General features: G+C 41.1%; 1 protein-coding gene across 1 annotated transcript; it reads right to left on the bottom strand.

Annotated features, from left to right (window-relative positions):
- Positions 1-428: 428 nt before the first annotated feature.
- METAP2 (methionyl aminopeptidase 2) lies at positions 429-17968 on the bottom strand. The gene is made up of 11 exons (XM_064702090.1): positions 17703-17968; positions 16766-16867; positions 13333-13398; positions 12890-12992; positions 7442-7603; positions 5619-5800; positions 5440-5534; positions 5258-5354; positions 4623-4726; positions 2294-2409; positions 429-1218 (listed from the first exon to the last, which is right to left on the bottom strand). Exons 1-11 carry the CDS (start codon positions 17857-17859, stop codon positions 966-968), a joined length of 1437 nt encoding a protein of 478 aa, XP_064558160.1. The 5' UTR covers positions 17860-17968; the 3' UTR covers positions 429-965.
- Positions 17969-20154: the final 2186 nt, after the last annotated feature.

The following is a 20154-nucleotide window of genomic DNA, read 5'->3' as shown; positions in this document are numbered from 1 at the left end:
TTGTTTTGCCTGCATGAAGTAACTCTTAAAACCCAAAACTAAATAGTTTTCCTTGTCCCCACCACTTGTGCAATCAAATGTGAACTGTAAAAAGACAGGAAATCACATGAAATTTGACTCTGGGCAAGAGGGTATGCCAATGGCAAAGATTCTGTAGGCACATACACCAGAACTGAGCTGACTTCAGCCCAAAGCTGCATCTTGATGCCAGCAGCTGCATGAACAGAGCTGCAGTTTAAACTAAAGACTGGCACACTCAAAACCCTTACCACACACCTTTGCTGGAGTTGTCACATTTTGTCCTGTAAGGTGTTGATGACTTCTTGCCCTGTATCCCCGCACTGACAAGACTATTTCAACAAGCATGAAAGGCCAAGTTTCATATGAAGGGTAAGACAAGGTCCAGTTTCAAGACAAGAAATGGCAAATCAAGTTTGCAAAATATTTAATAGAGCAGTTTCCCAGTGGACTCCTGACCAGAATCATAACCAGACTTCTAAAAATTATATATATTTTCAGATTTGAAAATTTATCTTTATTTTTTACAAAATGGATTCCAGGAAGTTTAAAAGGCAATATCATAGAGGACTGGGGCGCAGAAATCAGGTGTAGTCATTCAAAGCATTCAAGTAGGAATATGGTCATATAAATATTTGAAAAGCATCTTTTATCATAAATGTTCAGAACAAAATGTATAACTCATTCCAAACTAAAAATTGAGCTTTATAGCACGTATTTCCCTGAACAGAAAAAATAAGTAACTTTTGAAATATTTCTAAAGGCCTGAAAGCTTTTTTTCCATGGTTAGTTACAATTAGAAGACTTGCCTTAGATTAAATTCCTTCCTTTCCAAATACGGAAAGTATTAACATCGGTCCACGGTTCAAACAGACAATGTGTTGCAAATGAATTGTGGCAGAGCAGTTCCAGACAGCCTGGACACAAGGTGCTGAGGCGGCTCTGAGTCAGTAGTCATCACCCCTGCTGACCACCTCCTTGCAGGTGGGGCGCAGCAGGATGGTGTGCTCGAACTGCGCCGTGTAGGAGCCCTTGATGTCGCACAGGGGCGGGTAGGGGTCCACGATGCCCAGGTCGCACAGGTTCTTCAGCGCCATCAGGTACTTGCTCTCCCCCAGGCGATCCAGCCACCGCCGGCAGAAGGCCAGAGTACCAAAGTTCTCGTTGATGACGTTCAGCAGGTGCTTCGCTCTTGGAAGCCTTGGAGGGAGAAAACCAAACAAGAACGTGTTGGAGAATTCAGAGATATCATCAGCATGCATTCACTACAGAAATAAAGCACACCAACTAAGAATAAGGTTAGACTGCAAGGTCTTTTCAGAGTGCCTAGACTTGGGATGAAGTGCGCTCTCCTCCTGCAAATAGATATCCTTCAAAACAGACTGTGAACCTATCTGCAAGCTAAACTAAACATAGGGACAGAAATCTCTCTCTTAAAAAATAAAAGGACATTTCATTTTATAGAAAAACAGAATTCTTCCTGATTCAGAGTGGTCAGTAATCTGAACTAATTTTGGAAGAAGCTTGGTGGTTTAAAATGCTGAGTTTTCACTTCTGAAGTAAATACTCAGTAAGCTTTTTATTCATACTTCTTACAATATACAGGCATAAAATATATATATATTTAAAGATCTTCTAAAAACTAAGCTTATTTGCAGTCAAGCAGTTCCTTTGCGATCTTTAGTCTAATTCCTCCTATCCTCTCTCACACTCCTGGTATGTGCAATGGAAAAGCACGTCTGCCTGCTACGTTTCTGACCAGAGTGGGCTTTGTTTCAGAAAATGTGCTGCACTCCTACAAATGCCAAAATGCAAACTCAGTGAAATTAAAAATGAGGAATTTCTTCTTTTTACAGCTATGCACTAAAACAAAAACTCAAAACTCTCAAAATATCCATAAAATAAAACAGATGGCACAAATAGTTTAATAGATTCTGGGAACAGCAGCAAGACAAAGACTGTGACACACCACCACAGTACAGATACTGACTAAAAAAACCACTATACATTTAATACACAGGTGAATGCACAAATATAATCTATATATTATGAATATAAAAAAAATGATGGCAGGAAGATGGTATTCCCAAAACATATTTTCTCCATTTTCAGTTTCTTGGAAATAATTCTGTGTTATTCCACACTAACAATGAGAGTGTATTTTGCAACAATATTGCAAGTATTGCCAGCCTTAATTAGGGAAGAACATGCATTGTATCAAAGTTGAATCCCAAGGGGGTGGTAGCTCTATCAAAATACACCAACAAAATCCAACCTTATTGGCACATGCCCGACATCAAAGTTCTTCATGTAATGAGAGCACTCCATATCATCATGAACAACTCCTTTTCCTGTGCTGCCAAAGGTTTCTATGGCATACACTTCACCTTCCTAAGGAGAGAAAAAAGGAACACGGTGCAATAGGAAAATGTGACACTGTGTCATTGTGATACAACATTTCAGTATTACACTTCTGAACACGAGTCATTAAATGAGAATAGATTCAATTGTCAAATCAATGTAGAAAAAATTCAGCATGGAGATTTCACACATTAGAGTTACAGCTACCATCAACTATTTACATTAGTAGCATTTTATTTCAAGCCAGAAGCATCAGCATGTCTCTAGTCACAATTTCTCGAAGTCCTTGCAGTTAAAACATTGTCAAGGCACACATCTAACACAGCTAAGAGACTACTTTTGCTACCTGGAAGTACTTCTCCTGTGCTATTCAGGTACAAGTCCTAGGAAATGTACAGTTTAGACACAGCAAACAGATGTTGATTACTGACACATACTGCCCAATTTCTGCAAGAATTCTCTGGTAACAGGTGCTAGTATATACCCTTAACCTGCTCATTTTCATTCCACAAGATGAATTTCTTGAACAAATGAAGGTGATACATATCTGCAAGGGCATTATCAAAATTCTAGGCAAGAACATACTGAAATGCCATTATACAAACTCATTTCTGCCAAGTGCATTCACACACCCTTAACAGCAGGACTGTGACAGGGACTTAACAAGCCACGGCATCCAACACTGACGGACACTATGAGTTCACTGTTTATTTTATTAAGCTACTTTTAAAGTCACCAGCCCAGAATGAGAAGCCATATGAAAAGCAGTAACAGGCTACAAATTCAAGACAAACTTTTGAAGATGTCCCTGAATATTCAACTGACTCGTTTAAAAAACGAACCCTCAAAAAGCCCCATACAATGCTGCCACAAGATTCACTTAAAGCCCACTTTTTCTGAATAAGGATCATCAGAGGCTCTGTTAGTCACAAAACACTCCCTGGATTGCAGTTTGATACTATAATTAGCACAGTACAGCAAGACCTTGGCTATGCTTCACATTCTTCACTGTCAACCTCACCGTACTTAACGATGTGGAATTGTGTCCTAAGTAACCTACAGAAGCTGAAGAAATTAGAAAAAGTCTTCTCCCCAAAACTAAGGCATTAACTAAGTCAAATTAAGAAGAACACACAAGTTTTTCTATCTTCCTTTTCCAATACTCTTAATCCCTTTGCACAGTCTTACAGATAAGATAATTTAAACTTTGTCTTTTGTGCACATCATAGGTAAACAACTATGATACAAGTTTTGGGTGATGACAGTGAGCCTACCTCAAAAAACAATCCTGTCCAGACCACACTTGTGCCTATTCAGCTCTGGCAAGCCTTATCTATCCTGACAGACTTACTGGTGATCATTGGTGATGAAGCTTAGAATAAAATTAAAAGCATCCAGTCTCATCACCCATCTTTTAAATCTTTTCTCATGAGAACAAGAGCTTCAGTGACAATCATGGCTAAATCTCATGTTCCACGTTTGAACACTGCCTTCCCAACCTGTACTTTGTCACATCATGTACAGCCATTGCCCTTTCCCTGCTCCAGAACACTGCCCAAACAACATCTTTGAACTAGCCTCTCACGTTAACTACAAATACACTTAATTACTTTGTATCTGCAGAGAAAAACTACATTGGAAGCTTTTCAAGAAAAATACTCTATCTAACAGTACTCACAAAGAGTTATCCAAAACTACACTTCAGATGTATTCATCAAGAATTACTTGAGTGAGAGAAGATCTCATTACAAAAGAAACAAACAAGGAGTTTGAATGACCTGCAAGTCATTCAGGAAAACTCTCATTTCCTGAATTCCAGTTCACCCCTAAATATGAATTCCTTTTCATGTTTCTTTTCTTTTCCTTAATGTTCCTAATGCAACATTTCAACACTCCATTAATAACAAATACACACAGAGAAATAAATATGTAGGAGTTTTAGTAAGTATTACTGTGGCATTCAGACTTCAACAGTGGTGGGTTTCTTTTGGTTTGTTTTTTAAACAGCAGTGTTCCAAGGTTTCAGTTTCAGGAAGTGTTACATACCTGAACACTCCAGGGCTAAAATGAAGAAGGCACTGAGACAGAACTACTCCTGAACAGGAGCATTACACATTACAGCAGTTATTCCACTGCAATTATTCAGCAGAATGACAAAAACTACAAATGAAAAGTGCACAGAAATACTATTCTTGCAATAATACTGGGGAAATTTAACAGAAGGAATAAAGAACTCAACTGACCTCCATTCTTGTGGCTTCTCCTCCTTTCACAATGGGTACTGTTTTTCCTGCATGTATCCTATAGGGCCCAATGGAGTGTCCGTTCAAATTGCGGATTGGCTTCACTTTGGAAGAGAACACGAATATTACAGGCAATTTCCTAACAAATGGTGAACCCTTTAGGGCAATTTGGTTTGTTATCCCATATTCAAAGTGTAATAGTGAGTCATCATAGTGCACAGGAACCAAACACAGAACTATCCACTATCTTGTACAAACACCAGCCAAAACACAGGTTAGTTTTGTAGGCTTTAGCAAGGCTTCATTATTAAAGAGCAGCAACTCCAACAGTAATAAAAGCTTATTAATAAAGCCAAACAGCAAGGACCAAATTATCTGTACAGTTCAAAACTGCTGTTTAGCATTCATCTTATCATCTTATCTGTTAAGAGATGCAATACTTGGAAGTATAAGCCAAGACCATTTCTCCAAAGGAAAGGCAAGCCAGCCATAAACATGTATTTATGCAAGACCCATACCATACTTCTAGCAGAAAAGTCTTTTCAATATCTTATGTTGAAATCAATATTTATACAAATTTATATACAGGTTCACACTTCTAAAACAACTATCCCTAGATGAAGAAAATAACTTGCCTTGGTATGTTTTGCCATCAATTTCAACTTCATAAGACTCCATAACTTCTTGTATGGCCTCTCCCACATCACAGAGACGTACATCAATTCCAGCACACTGAAAAGAAATGCAAATACAAATGGAAAAGAATCACAACATTTACTGAAAAAGTCTTTGTAAACTACTTACATAAGGATCATACCTTTATTCCAGTATTTGTGGCATCCTTTACAGCTTGTAATAGTCTGTCATATTTTGGATTGAACGTGACTGTAAAAGCACAGTCAATAATTCGACCTGAAATCAGCAGAAGTTAGTCAGCTTCACAGTATTTGCACCGAAGAACATTCTCAAAGTTTTAATTAATAAATGAAAACTAACCACTAATATGTGTTCCAAAATCTATTTTGCAAATATCATTGTATTGCAGGACTGTTGGGTCTCCAGCATTGGGAGTGTAGTGGGCAGCACAATTATTCAGAGAACACCCCGTAGGAAATGCAAGACCTGCATTTAAACCATTTTCCTTTATCAGCTTACGTGAGCAGTCTTCTAGTTTTTCACTGAAAGGCAGAGGGGAGGGAGAAGAAAAAAGGAAGAGGAGAGTTGTCATTAGTCTTTTTTATGACTACTTCAAATAAATCAATGCAAGAACAAAACCTCAGAAAAATATTAAAGCAAATGTTTTTACATCAAATCAAACTATTTATATGCTAAGTAGACAGACAACCCTAGGCTGAAAAACATAAGCACAACACAACAATCTTCAGTTCTTTGTGTTGTTTCCTCTACCCTTTCTTGGGCAAAAATGAGCCCTTCTCTATTGTTTTTAATTTAAGTTTAAAATATTTACCCTTACAAGGTACATTTAACCAATTCTTCCTGAACAGCAGAGGTTAGACAACCAAAGTTTAGGCAAATTAAATGCATTCTTTATAATTACTGTGATTTAAAAAGTGGTGGGAAAAAGGAGGTAAAGCCTCTTATTTATTAAAAAACTGATTATAAAAGGACTTTTTTTAAAAAAACTGAGTGGAAACTATGATAAAATAAAACTGTGTGAGACTATCCTTTGTTTTTTGGTTTTGTCTAATCTCAAGATGCTAGCTACTGCAAATCCACAAATACACATCCAACGGTGCATTCTCCTTCAGTGTCAGTGAATGAGGTAAACTGCAGCTCACTGCAGTGCACCAAACTCTGATTTTAAGAAAGCCAAAGAAATATGAAAAAAGAGAGCATATTTTAATCAGAAAGGCCCCACAGTCTGAGGTACTTCAGCAAGAACAGTCATGTTTTGAGAAAATGTGTGCTTAGAACAGTCAAACTGTATAATTCACTAAAACAGATTTGTTTCACCCAGACCAGTGAGCTGCCTTTCTTCTCCTTTCCCTCATGGCATATTATGTCTTTCTGTTATCCTTGCACAGTTACCTTGGGGATCAGCTCTCATTAGCTTTCTTACTATCCTACTCTTGTCAGCACAGTCCTCAGTCACACCAGGCTGAAAGCACCTGATTTTGGAAGCTAAACTGTTCTGGATCAGTGCAGTACTTGGACAGTAGACATTCAATCTAGATAAACTGAAGGACAGAAAAAGTAATAGTTGGAAGAGTCACAAAAAATCAGTCCAGGCTAATTCTTTCTTTAAACTTAATCAAATTCACATTCATCCGAATCCATTTGCTCAGTTATTTCTTACTAACTGAGAATAATAAAAACCCCCACTGTGCTTCCAGCAGAAACAGCAGTCAGTCAAAGACAACTAAACACAGTCCAAACCTTCCTGCCCTGGACTGAATACACAGCCATGCTGGTTTTATGCCTCCTCTCCTTGCCCAGTCCCCAGCACAGACTGCACCTCACTGTCCACATTTCATGACAATCCTGGCAAGCAGCAACAGCAGTGCTGCAGAGTAGCAAAGGCACCGAAAACTAAATGAAGCATATAATCATGAACATCATGGAAAGCTTCGTTTAAAATTCAGTATAATCCCAGGCCCTGTAAAGCTGCATAAGCTAAAAATGCAAGAAGAAGCTTAAAGGAAATAACTGGCAACAGTGGTTGTGTACTTCAAACACAAATCTCCTCAACATTCATTACACAGTGAATTAAGCACACAAAACTGAGGCTAAATCTCTCCCTCTCTGGAAAATGAAGAAAAATCTACAGCACAGGTCTTCTAGAAGATGTGTGTCCTTACCAGATTTCTATCATTGTCATTCCAGGTTTTATCCAGCTCATAACATATTTCCTCACTTGTCTGTGTGCCTCTGCAGCCTCCCGAAAATCATTCCAGATTTCCTCACTGGCTTGGTCTAGTGCTTTCTTTTCTTCACTAGTTGTTCTCCAAGCAGCAGTTCGCCTTGAAAAGAAAGGAAATGTTTTAAACAAGTTACTGTAATCACAGCAGTCATTACAACCTCTGTCTAAAGCCTGCAAAGTGTTTATTAACCAGTCAGGTCTACATTCCCCTGTGTAAGAAAAGAACCTGATTTATACAATTTTCAGAATAAAGGAAGCCTATTAAAAATAAATAAATAAAAAATCTATCAGTACCGCAGAGTAGCAGCTGTGCAAGGCAGTAACATCCTACCCAAGGCCCAGACAAGCAGGGTGCTTGAAGGTGCCCAAGTTTTCCAAGACACAGAACAGGTGTACAAAATTCATATTAATACCTGCAAGTCCACCTTAAGTTTAGCAGGGCAAAAAACTGCATCAGGCTCTACTCATGCAAAAAGTTTATTTTTTTCACAATCTTATTCATTCAGACAGCATTGTTCCTGTACAGAGATGAACCTCAGCACTGTAGTGTGGCTGCTTGGCCCAGAAACTGCTGCTGACACAGACAATAAGCACCTTCAAAATTTAAGAGCTTGCAGTTCCAGTATTATTTTCAGTCATGCTCAGAATATTTAAGTAATAACACCTAACACAGTGCATGGTAAGTATGACACATGCCAGAATGTTACTTTCTAAATGGGCTGGATGGTGTGTTAACATTTGTTATGGGAGAGCACCACTCATTGTGGCTCTTTGGTAGGCTCATAGAACAAAGACAGAAATAGTTTTTAATACAGGATTAAGTATAAGATTAGCTTTGAATATATTTTGTATTATGCAAAAATCCAATGTGACTAAGGTTCCATGAAAGCAAACAAAAACATAATTAAAGTACTCCAATAACTGTCAGAACTTAGCTAGAAGACTACTCTGACTACAAAGTAGAGATAACCCTTCAAAAGGTGAAGCTGTAGCCACACAATAGTGCAAAAACCCTAGTGATGACTCAAAGAACTCTGCACATGCTATGCCAGACAAAAAGTACTAGAACAATACACTGCTACACATGCCAGCAGGTGGGTCTTCAAAGAAAATAGGTGGTGGACAAGATGGACCAAAGATGTTGAAATACACTGATTTTCAAATTTAGAAATTAATGTAAATGAGTTGATTTTAAGCAAACAACTGAGTACACAGAGTGTAAAGATTAGCTTTTGAAATCCGAAGGTGTAGCTTTTTACCTGTTCCACAGACATCTTAGCTCCACTGTGAGTTTCCCTTACAGCCAAGAAACTGGTACAAGTGAACCAAGGGACTATGCCCTTGAGTTTTGCTGCATTTTGAACTAAGAATATATATACTTATATACAGATTTATAAGTATATATATTTATACTGAGTATTTCAGTATAATAGTTGAAAAGACAAAGGAAGATAACAGGCTATTCCATTAATCTTTCTCAGGATGATCAGAGGACACAAAATATTTTGGGACCCTTTTGCTTGTTTCCATTGAACCTTCTGCTTCCTTTCAGATAAAAGTGTAAAGCAGAAATCCCACATTTACCTTTCTGAGCAGTTTTCTTGCTCCAGTAGCAAGCATCACACATACCACTCCTACAATTTCCCTCAATCCAGCACATTCTACCAAGAAAAGAAAGCAACGTGCTGTAAAACCTGGACTCCTGCCAGCACAGTAGTCACTGAAGATGGAAAAGGTGCACTGCAGAAAAACACCGGGGACAGAGACTCAAAGATCCTTTCAGACTGTTCTGGATTCCAGCAGCGAACACCCCTTGGTAGCAAGAATTGCTGACAGAGTCTGGGCAGCTGCTCTGCCATCTGTCACAGACTTGAGTGCAACTCCAGCAAACTGGCAGGAAGCCATCCTCACTCTGTCTTACTGTATTTCAGCATATTGTCACTTCACACAAGTCAACCGGGGGGCAGAACTGCCTCTACATGTAAAAACACTGTAGCACACCCAAAGCATTTTGCTGAAAAAGCTGCACTACTGCCACCTGGGAGCTCAGCAAGGGAGGCAACAAGAACTTCTGCTAGGGCCTAAGCACCTCAGGACACATGGAAAATCAGTTGGTCAGAAGAAGGCCTCACGCCAAACATCAAGTGAAGGCCTCACGCCAAACATCAAGCCCTCCCACAGGTACATGAGCTAACACAGGTACATGAGCTAACAAGCTTTTTTTTTCCACTAATGTGCTGCCTGCCACATGTCAGCTGAAGAAATTCAACTCTTGCTCCAAACCATTTGGTCCAGCATTTTACTCCAGTTCACAGTCTGCAGTTTTCACCAGGACAAATCTTTACAGGATCACACTGTAATTTAGATTACAGTGATCAAAGAAATCCAGAAGAGCATTTCCTCAGATTATCTTCCCCCAGATAATGCAGTCATGCTGGAGGGAAGGGATGCCATCCAGAGGGACCATTCCAAGGTTGAGAGCTGGACCTGTGCAACCCTCATGACGTTCAACAAGGCCAAGTGCAAGGTTCTGCACCCTGTCCTGGGTCAGGACAATCCCCTCACAGACACAGGCTGGGTGAAGAACGGATTGAGAGCAGCTCTGAGCAGAAGGATTTGGGGATGTTGGTGGACAAGAAGATCCACATGACCAAGCAATGTGCACTGACAGCCCAGAAAGCCAAATCACACATTGGGTTGCATCAAAAGCACCGTGGCCAGCAGGTCAAGGAAGGTGATTCTACCCCTCTACTGCATTTTTGTGAGACCCCACCTGGAGTATTACACTCAGCTCTGAGGCCCCCAAGACAAGAAAGATGTGGAGCTGTTTCAGTGAGTGCAGAGAAGGGCCATGAAAATGATCATGGCTGTAAGCACCACTCCTGTGAAAACAGGCTGAGAACAGGTGGGGCCCTGCAGCCTGGAGAAGAGAAGGCTCTGGGGAGACCTCAGAGCACCTTCCAGAACCTGAAAGGGAGAGCTTTTTCCAAGGTCATAGAGTTACAAGACAAGGGGTAATGGCTATAAACTGAAAGATGGCAGGTTTAGATTAGAAGCTAGGAAGAATTCATTTACTGTGAGGGTGTTAAGGCACTGGAACAGGCTGCCCACAGAAACTGTGGAAGGTGTCCCTGCCTATGGCAGGGGGGTTGGAACTAGCTCAGCTTCAAGGTACATTCCAAAGCAAACCAGTCAGTGACTCTGTAACAGCAAAGAGGCAGAAACAAGTAGGCAGGGTCAATAATTCCTGAATTCTACTTTAACAGAATTGGTGTATCATGAAATACTGCTTATTTATTTTCTGCCCGCCCAGTTGTATCATTTCAAATTCCCACATCTGCAAGAAAAAACACAAGCTTCAAAAAAAAAAAACCCAAAACAACCTCCCCCCCCTGCCCCAAACAACTGGAGATATAAAAATGTTAAACCTGTTAGTCTGTTGTCTATGGAAGCATTGATTATCTGCTATTATTTTTAGGCTGAAATTTGAATGACGCCTACTTCTAGCTGAACTTCTCACACAAAATACACAATTGTGGGTTGATGAGAGGTAACTTTAGAAAGCACATGACATTAACAGTTAAGAATAGAAGTGCAACTCTTAAAAAAATCAAAGGCAAAACCCTACTGACCTCAGCATGAATAAGACATGGCACAAAAATGCTCCACCAATATATAAAATGAAGGAATTACTCAGAATATGAAATGTCCTGGCATTAATGTCAGCTACTAATTTAAGTAGTGGCTTATATTAGGAAATACTAAAGTAGCATAGCAAGATTTGAATATTTAAATTAGGAAGAAAACTAAGCACATATTTGCTTAAGCACATTACATGAGGAAACTATTTCAGGTTCCTTAGAAGCATAAATTCTTCCTCCATAGCAGAACATCAGGTCCAGAAAAGACACCCCACTTAAATTCTGTTATGAAAGGAGGTTTGTTTTTATGGCTTTTGTCCTTTTTCTTTTCAATAAAGAGTAGTTAAACCAGAGAAAATATTTTAATCTTCAACAGCTGAATACGTATTAGAGGCTGAATACGTAAGAAGAGTGTGTTATTTGTTAATAAACTATGTACATGATGAAGTTGTTTATTATCTAATTTCCTGGTTTAAATCATATTCTTATGAACATGGCCCAGGTTAAATACTTAAAGAAGTGACTCTTAAAGAATCACTCCTGGATCAGCCTGCCAGAGCTACCCTGTGCAAGCACTTCATTAGCATGCTGATGAAATGCTGCTCTTGGAAATTGTGTTCAAACCAAAATAATGAAAAAGAAGAAGCAGCTTCCTTGAAAGCAAATTTTCCTCTCATAAAAATGAAACCATATTATCTGAACACAATTTATAGGGCGTACTGGCAGCATTACCTCTCTTACTTATTTTACTTACATTCCATGAGAAATAGGCACTGAGTTTAAATAACCAATAAAAACAACATTCCAGAGTACTTTTATTCTGAAGTAAAAGTCACTGAAATCTAGACAATGCTTTCAGACACACAAATATCTACCTACTCTCTCCCTTTGGTTTAAACTATTTTTTCAGAGCTTTGATTCAATATTTCCTGGAAGTCTAAAAGTTTCCAGTAATACCTAGTCTTTTCATTCAAGTTTGCATACAATTCAAGCTAATTCTGTGCCATGCATCCTCTGTTTCCCCCAGGTAAAATGTGACCTTCCACAACACTTCACATAGGAAAAAAAATCAGGAAAACTCATTCAAGTTGGTATGTCTTAGTTTCTAACAATGCACAAAGAAACAGTAGTCTCCTGTAAAAACATAAGGGTGCAGATCTCTGTTCCAGTGAGCCACTGGAAGCTGTTGGTTGTTTAGAGCAATTGCATGTTATTCCCACATTACTATGAGTTACAAAAACAGGTGAGGTTACAATAACTACACCTTAATTCCAAGAGAGAGAAGCAAAGTACAGAATATACCATGTAGGCTTTTCAATTAAATGGACAGATTGATATGTCTCTACCAAAAAATAAGTAGCAGAAAGTTTGCATCTCAATGGCCACAAAACTGCTGCATAATAGTGTCTCACCTCCCTGAATTTTAAACCTTCACTCACTTCTAATTCAGACAAAGTTTTTCTTACAAGCTGCCTGCTGAAAGTCTGTCAGCACCATGGGTCTCAAGGGCCTCCTGCCTCACAGCAATTCTGCTCATACTGGCTGCACCTTAATTAAAAGGGTAGGGAAAGACAAACATTTCTGGCCTGAAGACTGGTATTCACTGAGTTCCTTGATAATCCAGTTAAAGAAAAAAAGGGCAAACCCCAAAGTACATTACTCATTTTGTCCATTTAGTTGCACATTAATATTTTTTTCAGCACATCAAAATGAAAGCATTTCTTCCTTAAGCTTAAAACACTCACCCATCTTGTGTTGGTGGATATTCACATTCTTCTCCCTTTGGGAATACATTGCTGGGAAACAGATCACATATTGGAATAGAAGGTGGATCTGTCTGGACCTTGGCTGTTGAGTACAAGGAAGTGTTACACGTGGGACTCTGGAAACACTAACCCTCTCATTTCAACCATAAAAGTTAAACTGCAGAAGTTATTGAAGATCCCCTTAACTAGAACCTGGGCTTCTACCAAGACAACATTGTATCACAATGCCCTCATATGACTTCATTTAGCCAATGCTGGAGGCCAACGAATGCCCTCAGTGGCATTCAGGGATACCAGAAAGAAGATAACTTGCTAGACTTAGCCTAAAAACTGCACCCTTCAATTTGTTTCAGCTGCAAGACCAGCACTTGCACACAATACCAAATATTCACATAGTCTGTATTTTTGTGCTTGATACCTACGTCCTTTCTTCTTTTTCTTCTTCTTCTTCTTTTTCCCAGTTGCTCCATCTCCTTCACCATCTCCATCTACAGGAAAGAAAGTGCTCAGCTGAACACAAAATAATCTTAAAAGAATCAATGTTTGAATAGAACACAACAACATCTGGACTATCTGGAAACACTTGTCTTACAGCAGAATTTAATGGATTAAAAGACAACATCCAGAAGAGCTGCCACCAAACCATCAGCATTTTCAGTCCCTACACCAAACACAGACCTAAGAAAATAGTTTTGAAAGCTGACAACAAACATATCACCAAACAAAGGAAAAAAGAGAGCTCAGGTAAAGTGTTTTCAGAAAGTCCTACCTCATATTCCTCTGCTCTCAATTCAGGCAAATAGATGCATGGAATTGTTAAAGGACACTGTATTAGACACAAGAGCTAACAAAAAGCTAGAAACTACTGCTTCCACCCCATCTTCTGATCCTCAGCTACAAGAACTTACTGCATCTGGAAAGGTAAAGACCCCAGAGAAGTAAAGATGCCAGCACTCTAGGCCAGGGTAAATTTAATCTTGAGATAACAGGGAAGGTCACAAACAACAGTCCCAGCAAAAGCAGTGAATGTGTGAGGTACAAGGTGGCCAAACCCTGGAACAGCCTTCCCAGAGAGGTGAAGATGCCCCATCCCTGCAAACAGTCAGGGTCAGGCTGAATGGAGCTTTGAGCAACGTGATCTGCCTGAAGATCCCTGCAGGGCCTTGGACCAGAGGACCTTTAAAGGTGCCTCCAACCCAAAACATTCTATGAATCTCCACCAGTGGGAGGTTTCCAGGGAGCACAGCAGGTAAGCACCAAGAATCAGCCACATCTGGGAGGTAACAACAACCCTGCAGACTTCACATTTGGCAACACCTAATCCCTACTTACTTCATACCCAGTACTTCAGGTGCCATCAGCTACCTAAACCTTCTGGTGCTAACCACAAATTCTCTTCAAAGTAGACAAGTACTACTCATCTACATATAGAACATTTTCAACTACAGCAAGAAGGAAAATTAAAAGAACTTCTAGAATCAAGTCAGAGCATTCCATTTTGAGTCTATTTATCCAGAAGCTGGCACTTAAAAACCAAACCAAAACACTGACCAGCTGCTCCAGTCACTAGATTTCAAGCCTCTCATGATGGTCAATATAATCAGCAATTCTATGCCATGGTGAGTGCTGTAATTCTGCAGCTGGGGCAAATTTCAGTGGTGTCACTCCTGCCCCTCCCCAGCTCATTTTGGTATTAAGTATTTTAATTTAAATTTCTGTAACAAATTGCAAATATAAATATTTTGTATCTATAACATGGTCCCAGACTACCAGATTCTTCATCAATCTGTATTTCATAGGCAACCAAAAATCCTTACCAGTGCATATAAATTTCTTTAAAATGTGATAACTTTGTCACATTTGTCCTGACCTTGAGCAATGCCCAAACCATTCATAAAGAAATTAATTAGGCATACTCCAGTTCATTCACCAAGAGATTTCTGGATTATTTTTTCAAAGGCTAGGCCTAAACTGAAGAGAAAAAAAACCCCAGCATTTCTTAAATATTGCTGCTGTTGGTATCTGGGTATTGTAGCTCTTTCATACATCACTGCACGTGAAACTGCCAACTGTGAGCCAAAGCAGCCCTGCCTATGCTTTCATGTCCTTGAAGGCTGCTGCAGACTAACTGTGCTGCCAGGAACAGAACTACTGCATCTACCAACACTGTTTGTCTTCAGCTTACTTAGCTGCTAAGGAAAAAAAATTGTCACCAGAAAAGCAATTTCAGGTCTTTGTGAAACAGAACTCCAACCTTATATCATTTTGGTAAAGCCATTTAATAACTTTGCACAGTATCATGCAAAAATGTTACATATCAGCATATTTTAACATGGCCAGGGAAATCCAAAGAGCACTTGCTAATCTCCCCTAGAGTTCAAAAGTTAGTCTCCTTTTTGAGGCCACCCAGTTACAGGCTTATCAAGAGGAAAAAAATAAAAGGCAAAAGGGAGTAGGTATTTTATTGACTTTGATCTAATGCAGCATGTCTTATAAAAACAATTCTGAAACTACACAATTAAGATGGCAAATAGTGACAACCAGTACAGGCAAGAACACAGCTGTCTTCAAAACACTTCAATTAGTTGTAATTTTCCTGCAAAAGTATCAGTTTTACTAAAAACACATCCAAGTCTAATATGTGGGAAAAAAGAGATTATTAATTCAGTCATAGCATCACTTTATTGTTTTATGCTTTCTAACACTGTAACACAATTACAAATACTGTAAAGAGGCTAGGAGAGCACAGCACTTCATCTACAACCAGCATTGTTATTTCTCCCAAGACAGAACTCTAACTATTCTCATGATTTCAAAGATTTCTTTCCATTGTATACAGTTTTCACTACCCTCCTCAATACTTCTTCCTAAAGTTGCAATGATGGCAAAGCACATATTGCATTCATTTCAACTCCACAAAACAAGCCATAAGAACAGAATTCTATGCAAGGTACCTGCACTAAACTTGATGCTGCAGATTGGTAATGGTCAAAGATAAATTTGTTACTTAATATCTCAGCACTCTGAATTTTTTAAAACTTCCATTCCCAATTCATTAAAATGACATTCTGGAAGGACAAATTCCAGCAAGTGAACTAAGAAGATTTCTAAGCAGACTGCTCAAAGTGTTGAGCCAACTTTATATGCTAATTCAGAAAAATGAAACTAAATTACCACTTTAAGAAATGTGCTTTCTGAAACATCCATTTCTGTTGAGAACCATCCATCAAACCAAAGGAAATACAGCATCTTAACTGGATCTCCCTACAGAAAAGATGGATTTGGTCTGGATTTCAACAGAGAAACTTTCAAGGTTCTGGCTTAGAAAATCAGCTACACAGCACAAGCAACATCCAAAGTGTGTGTCTCGCTTATGTATTAATTTCCCCCCAATTCAATTTTAATGAAAAATTATAATTACAGATGAGCAGGGTTCAAGTCACTGGTAAAGACTGTAAAACCTATTAATTAAAATGCTCCCCTGGAATTTTCTCTGTATGTTTTAAGCCAAGAATAAGAGACATAATTTAGGACATAAATGTCTACTGGCTATGGTAATGCAAGTGAGAATGATTTATAGCTTATCTTATCTCAAACTAAACATTCCCCTTCAGCAGGTAGATCCTTGAAAACACAAACTTTAACAAAGCCTGTATTGCTGTTACTTTTATATGTACACCTGTGTGACAGCAAAATCATTGACAAAAAGTAGAAACTATAGATAGTTGCATCTCACCTCTCTAAAAACAAACCCAACCAAAATCAAACCAAGACATCTGTAAACAGTCTGTTAAAAGGGAGTCCTGGAAGAAGCTGAAACTGGAAATGTTAAGAGAAAATGGAAGTTATACTTGCCATCATCATCATCATCTTTTTCTTTCTCCTCCAGGGCTTGCTTGTCCAATTGTTTTGCTACATCATCAAGAGCACCTTCCATTTCTTTATCAGTTTCTTGTCCTGTTTGTAAAGTTAAAGTATGACTTACTGTAAAACATTAGCTCCGTGTTAGTAACCAAGAGCCCCCAAACCTTTATAAAAACATTATGTTGTACTCAGCCCACAGACACCTGAGCACCCAATGCCTTTTTCTGTCCTAAAGCAGCCCCAAAGTGTAAGGCTGTAGAACAGCACAGTGACAGGTGCTGTTAATGAAACCTGCATATAAAGGTAGATTAGCCTGACACTTCTGATTACTTTTTTCTGCCACGGTAACTAATTCTTCTTCCCATAGCAGCAGCCTGCTCTTGTGAGATAATATGGGCGTGAGGTAGATAATTATAAACGCACAGCACGATCATGGCTAACTGATGGCCTGCTAAAACAAACCCAAACCATCGCGCCTTTACGCTATTTGCCCAGACTTGCTCCAGCTCTCCCCGAGAACTTGGGAGGGGTGCAGAGCCTCCATCAGGCGGGATGACTTTTGCAGCGGCAGTCTTACACCTTTCTCCCCTCGGGGCATAGGAGAGGGCGAGGGAAGCGGTGCCTTCTCTTGCGCACACCGGAGCGGGGAGGACGCCCCGGCCGCAGCCGACCGACAGCAGCATGCTCCGGGCACCGCCAGCCCCTCCGAGCCGCGGGGATCCCCCTCAGCCCGCCCCGCTGCCAGGGGCCGGGACAGCGGCCTCGGCGGCGCCCGCACCCGCACGCCGGGACCCCTGAGCCCGCCGGGACCCCTGAGCCCCCCGCGCCCGCGCAGAGCCGCGCCCGCTTCCCGGTGTGCGGCCCGAGGCCCCTCACGCCGCCCAGCCCGTCAGCGCGGGGTCGCGGCGCGGCGCGGCGCGGCCCCTACCCGCAGGGCCCGCTCTGCCCTTCTTCTTCTTCTTGCGCTTCTTCTTGGCGCCATCGTCGGCGCCGAGCCCGGCCGCGCCGTCCCTGTCCTCGGGCTCGGGGGGCAGCTCGCCGTTCAGGTGCTGCTCCGGCTCCTCCGCCCGCCCCACGCCCGCCATGTCGCCGCGGCCGCGCCGCCTCGCGCGCACGGAGCGAGCCGGGAAGAGCGGCGGGGCCGGCACCACGCTCTGTGGTGCGCGCGGGGCACGCCGGGACGGCGGAGGACTCGGCCGGGAGGGCGGCAGGGGGCGGGCCCTCCGCCGCGCACGCGCGCCGCCGCCGGGGTGCGCGCGCGGGACCGTGAGGGGGAGGCGGGGGCGGGGCCGGGGTCGGTCCCGGCTGCGCGGTGCGATAAAAAATGGAAAGCAGAAATCTCATAAAAACAGCCTTTTCCCTCAGGAGGAACAGCTGCTACGGTCCCCTACAGCACGTAAGACTTTTACCATTTGAGAGCACTGAGGAATGTGACTAAGGCGAGAGATAACTGGTGTACAGAATGAAAATAATACAAGGGAAAAAAAAAATCACTTGTTCCAAGTCACATAGAGCAAAAAAGGGAAGATTCTAATACATGATAAGGACACTGCCTTGTCCCATTTCCACTACTCTGTAGAAAACCAAGGCAAAATGCCAAATTTGCCAGCACCCACTAATGAAGTATTAAATCAGCCCAGTCCTTAAAATTAATTTACTGAGTTTATACTTTTCACAGGTTTCCTACTAGTATAACCATGCTGGCTGAAAAGTACTTTTCCTGCTTTCTATACTTGAACATAGCATGGTATAATATAGTGCCATTATAATTTATAACATATAAAGGTTAAAAGCAGGCCTGGTGTTGCATAGCTATGTTTTAAAACGCTTCTGCAGGCAGGCTTTGGTAGGGAAAGCTGGTAGTGCCTGGTTCCTCGCTGAGGTCCAAATTCTGCCCCCTTGGCCCCACCCAGGCTGGCTGGTTCCATCTGCCCCTTCCCTGGCTCATACCCATGGGCATCTCCTCACTCCTGGCCTGATACAATTCCCTGCAAGAACAGGGCTCAGAAGGACTGAACTAACGCTGTAGTACTGATCCAAGGCTATCCTGCTGCAGCAAGTGTCATGGCAGCATGATTTCCATGCACTGCTCTCACACTGACAATGGATGACACGATAGCATGGGCACTAATGCTGCCTACAGCACTCTGGATTTATTGCTTTCCATTCTACTCTTCTAATTAGGTAGAAGCAGACTCTACAGAGCTCGTTTGGATTGGGGTTTTATTGTGGATGGTGGCAGGAGAAAGGGGGGAGCATCAATGATCAAGTTCCCTGAATTCTCCATTTTGAGTCATCTTACATCTTCCTGTGGTGTGTTTATTGTAGTTGGGCACTGTAATGGTCCCAGGATATCTGACAGCAGTGATTTTGTGGTTTGCTTTAGTCCATTAGTCTCTCATACATCAGACTGCTCTACCCCTTGCTCTGACCCCTGCAGTGCCTTTGAAAGCTTGAAAAAGAGTGATTGTGCTGCTGTTCCATTCGATCTGGTGTGTGCCAAAACAGATTGCCAGACCATGGATTTTGTTGACTCTGGAAGTGAAGTGACAGGTAAAGGAGTCCATAAAGTCTACAGAAGCCCAGGGAAGACAGAAGGGGACATATTGGAGACAGATAAAATAAGAATAAATCTCATGCAGAAGTTGCAGACGTGAGATCTGGAAATGCATCAGAGGAGATAAAATCACAAGCAGAATAAATGTTTCTGTGGTCAGCTGAACTAACAAAGGCAGTTTTCTCAGAGCATTATTTCTTTCCATCCCAGAATGGACTCTGGCACCATTCACAGTCACTGTGATACCCCAACTGAGAGGGAGAGATGGCTGGTGCCACGTGGCTCAGCAGTTTGGCCTGTCTCTGTTTAGGTGGGGACATTTCTTTGAGCTGCTCTTGTTTACTCAGCTGACGATTTTTGGAAAGTGTGTCCAAGTGTCATTATGTTTGGGCGTGTTATTCCACCAGTTTTGTCTGAAAATGAACCTTCACATAAACCTCCTTTCTTTAAAAGAGTAGGCTGAAAATAAGTTGTAGAGTGGTGTCACACTTAACTCAGCATAGAATGAAATAAAACCCAGCAGAGTGAAAGCAAGCTGTGAGTGAGCTAGAAAAAGCAGGATTAACCCAGTCTCTACAGTTTGAGATGGTGTTATGGGACCAAGGCTGTGCTCATCAGGCTCTCAGGGGAGAGGGCACAGAGCAAAGTTAAGCATTTTCCAGGTTATGCTGCTTCCAGACCCAGAATTAGCACCATATATAAGAGAATATGGATAACTAAGAGGGGGATGTCATGATAACCAATGTGCAAAAATAGGAATGCTCTGTAAAAAAAAATTGCAAAGTGGGAGTAAGAAGCTGGCCTGACTGCACTGGCAAAGCAA

This window comes from Zonotrichia leucophrys, chromosome 1A (assembly GCF_028769735.1).
Source record: "Zonotrichia leucophrys gambelii isolate GWCS_2022_RI chromosome 1A, RI_Zleu_2.0, whole genome shotgun sequence".
Classification (NCBI taxonomy): domain Eukaryota; kingdom Metazoa; phylum Chordata; class Aves; order Passeriformes; family Passerellidae; genus Zonotrichia; species Zonotrichia leucophrys.
The sequence above is the reverse complement of the archived record's forward strand: the minus strand, read 5'-3'. Positions and strand labels throughout refer to the sequence as shown.

Coding starts and splice junctions, on each gene's coding strand:
- METAP2 (XM_064702090.1), bottom strand. CDS start 17,859: ATGGCGGGCGTGGGGCGGGCGGAGGAGCCGGAGCAGCACCTGAACGGC. Junction 5,535..5,618: donor TTTTGGAACACATATTAGTG/GTTAGTTTTCAT, acceptor TGCTGATTTCAG/GTCGAATTATTGACTGTGCT. Junction 5,355..5,439: donor CCACAAATACTGGAATAAAG/GTATGATCCTTA, acceptor ATTTCTTTTCAG/TGTGCTGGAATTGATGTACG.